The following is a 1,997-nucleotide window of genomic DNA, read 5'->3' on the forward strand; positions in this document are numbered from 1 at the left end:
TCGTGTGAGTATATATATATATATACGACGGGGTGCTAAAAAGTTCGTGGCTTTGGGCAAAAGAAAATACGGGACGATTAGTTAATTATGGTTTTATTGAGGACAATCCCCTTCTCAGATTCATACACTTATTGCAGAAGTCCTTTAGTTTTTCTAAACCCTGTAAAAGAAACTGGAAGGTTGGGGCTCCAAACAGGCCCTTCGAGATACCCTTAAAGCCAGGAAGTTTCCAGCATCCTCTTGTATATATGCGTGTGTGTATATAAATGTGTGTGTGTGTGTGTGTGTGTATACAGAAACACGGACACATGCATTTCGAGATACCCTTAAAGCCAGGAAGTTTCCAGCATCCTCTTGTATATATGCGTGTGTGTATATAAATGTGTGTGTGTGTGTGTGTGTGTATACAGAAACACGGACACATGCATATATACCTATTTCGTTACTACCCACAAGGGGCTAAACACAGAGGGGACAAACAAGGACAGACAAAGGGATTAAGTCGATTACATCGACCCCAGTGCGTAACTGGTACTTATTATTTAATCGACCCTGAAAGGATGAAAGGCAAAGTCGACCTCGGCGGAATTCGAACCCAGAACGTAGCGACGGACGAAATACCGCTAAGCATTTCGTCCGGCATATATACGTGTAAACACATTGTGACACGGGTTTATAGTGGATGTCACTACGTGGACGTCACACATGCTAGAAACCACACCCAAATCTCACTCAAATCTTATTCAAATCACACCCAACCGTCTTGTGAATAGCAAGAACGACCACACTAGACAAAGGATGGCCGTGGAAGGACATATGTTTGATAGATCTGGAAAGAATGAGACATTTTTTGTGACAATTCCCCATTTATTGAATATATTATAAGGAAAAACAAACAATATCAGATAAAAAAAGGCAGTTGAGGATAAAAGAAAGCCATCCTTACCATTCTGTGTGATTATATATACCCGTGTATATATTTATGATAGGGTGTATATATATATATATGTGTGGGTGTGTGTGTATAGTTTTATATACAGAGTCCTTTGGTGACAATCCCTGTCTGTGGTTGCTACGAGATTCGAGCATGCGCACACCGACTTTAGTGTCACGTCGGTAGTTTCGTATCTCTAGCTCTGTCAGTGTTGGATATGGATTAGCCTAGCCTAGGGTTAAATAACAATTTTTGGATCTTTTCCTTTTGAACGGCAGTTTTTAACATAATTTCTAGTTAACTAAACACTTTTAAACTTCGTATACTGGTAGAATGTGTTTATAAAACATCTTTTTTCTCTTGGCTTTATTGAGAAAATTCTATAGTTTGTAAGATATTTGTTGTTGTTTTTCTTCAATTTCTGCAATTTCAACTAGTCAATGACGTCCATTGAGGTAAAAAAACATTCTGTGCCGTATGAATATTTCCCTTAAGAAACATATTGGGTTTATTTACATTTGTGAAGAAAAAAAAGATACCCTTCCCCCACCTCTAACCCTAAAACAGATTGAAATGCAATAGATCGATACTAGGGTCATAATTATGGGTGACAATTTCATATGACACCGATAGAAAAAACTGCCGATCAAACCGAAAAGGGATCTTTTCCTTTTGAACGGCAGATGTCAACACAATTTCTAGTTAACAAAACACTTTTAAACTTCGTATACTGGTAGACTGTGTTTATAAAACATCATTTTTTCTTGGCTTTATTGAGAAAATTCTATAGTTTGTAAGATATTCCCACTTTAAAATCGAGCATTTTGGCAATTTTAACCAATCGCTGACCTCCATTTGGGGTGAAAACATTCTGTGCCGTATGAATATGTCCCTCGTTTAAGAAACAGATTGGGTTTATTTACATTTGTGAAGAAAAAAAAGATACCCTTCCCCCACCCCTAAATAAACCCAATCTGTTTCTTAAACGAGGGGCATATTCATACAGCACGGAATCTTTTCACCCCAAATGGACATATTTGATTAGTATAAATTGCCAAAATGC

The 1,997-nt window shown here is 37.7% G+C and overlaps 1 protein-coding gene across 1 annotated transcript in view; it reads right to left on the reverse strand.

The window, feature by feature from the left end:
- Positions 1–1,114, reverse strand: part of LOC115226137 (dynein light chain roadblock-type 2) — a 10,010-nt gene extending 8,896 nt beyond the window's left edge. Inside the window, exon 1 of the mRNA XM_029797126.2 lies at positions 947–1,114. Coding sequence (XP_029652986.1) covers positions 947–949 — 3 coding nt within the window. The 5' untranslated portion in view covers positions 950–1,114. The remainder of the gene's footprint in view (positions 1–946) is intronic.
- Between the last annotated feature and the right edge of the window lie 883 nt (positions 1,115–1,997).

Source organism: Octopus sinensis, linkage group LG29, assembly GCF_006345805.1.
Source record: "Octopus sinensis linkage group LG29, ASM634580v1, whole genome shotgun sequence".
Taxonomy (NCBI): Eukaryota; Metazoa; Mollusca; class Cephalopoda; order Octopoda; family Octopodidae; genus Octopus; species Octopus sinensis.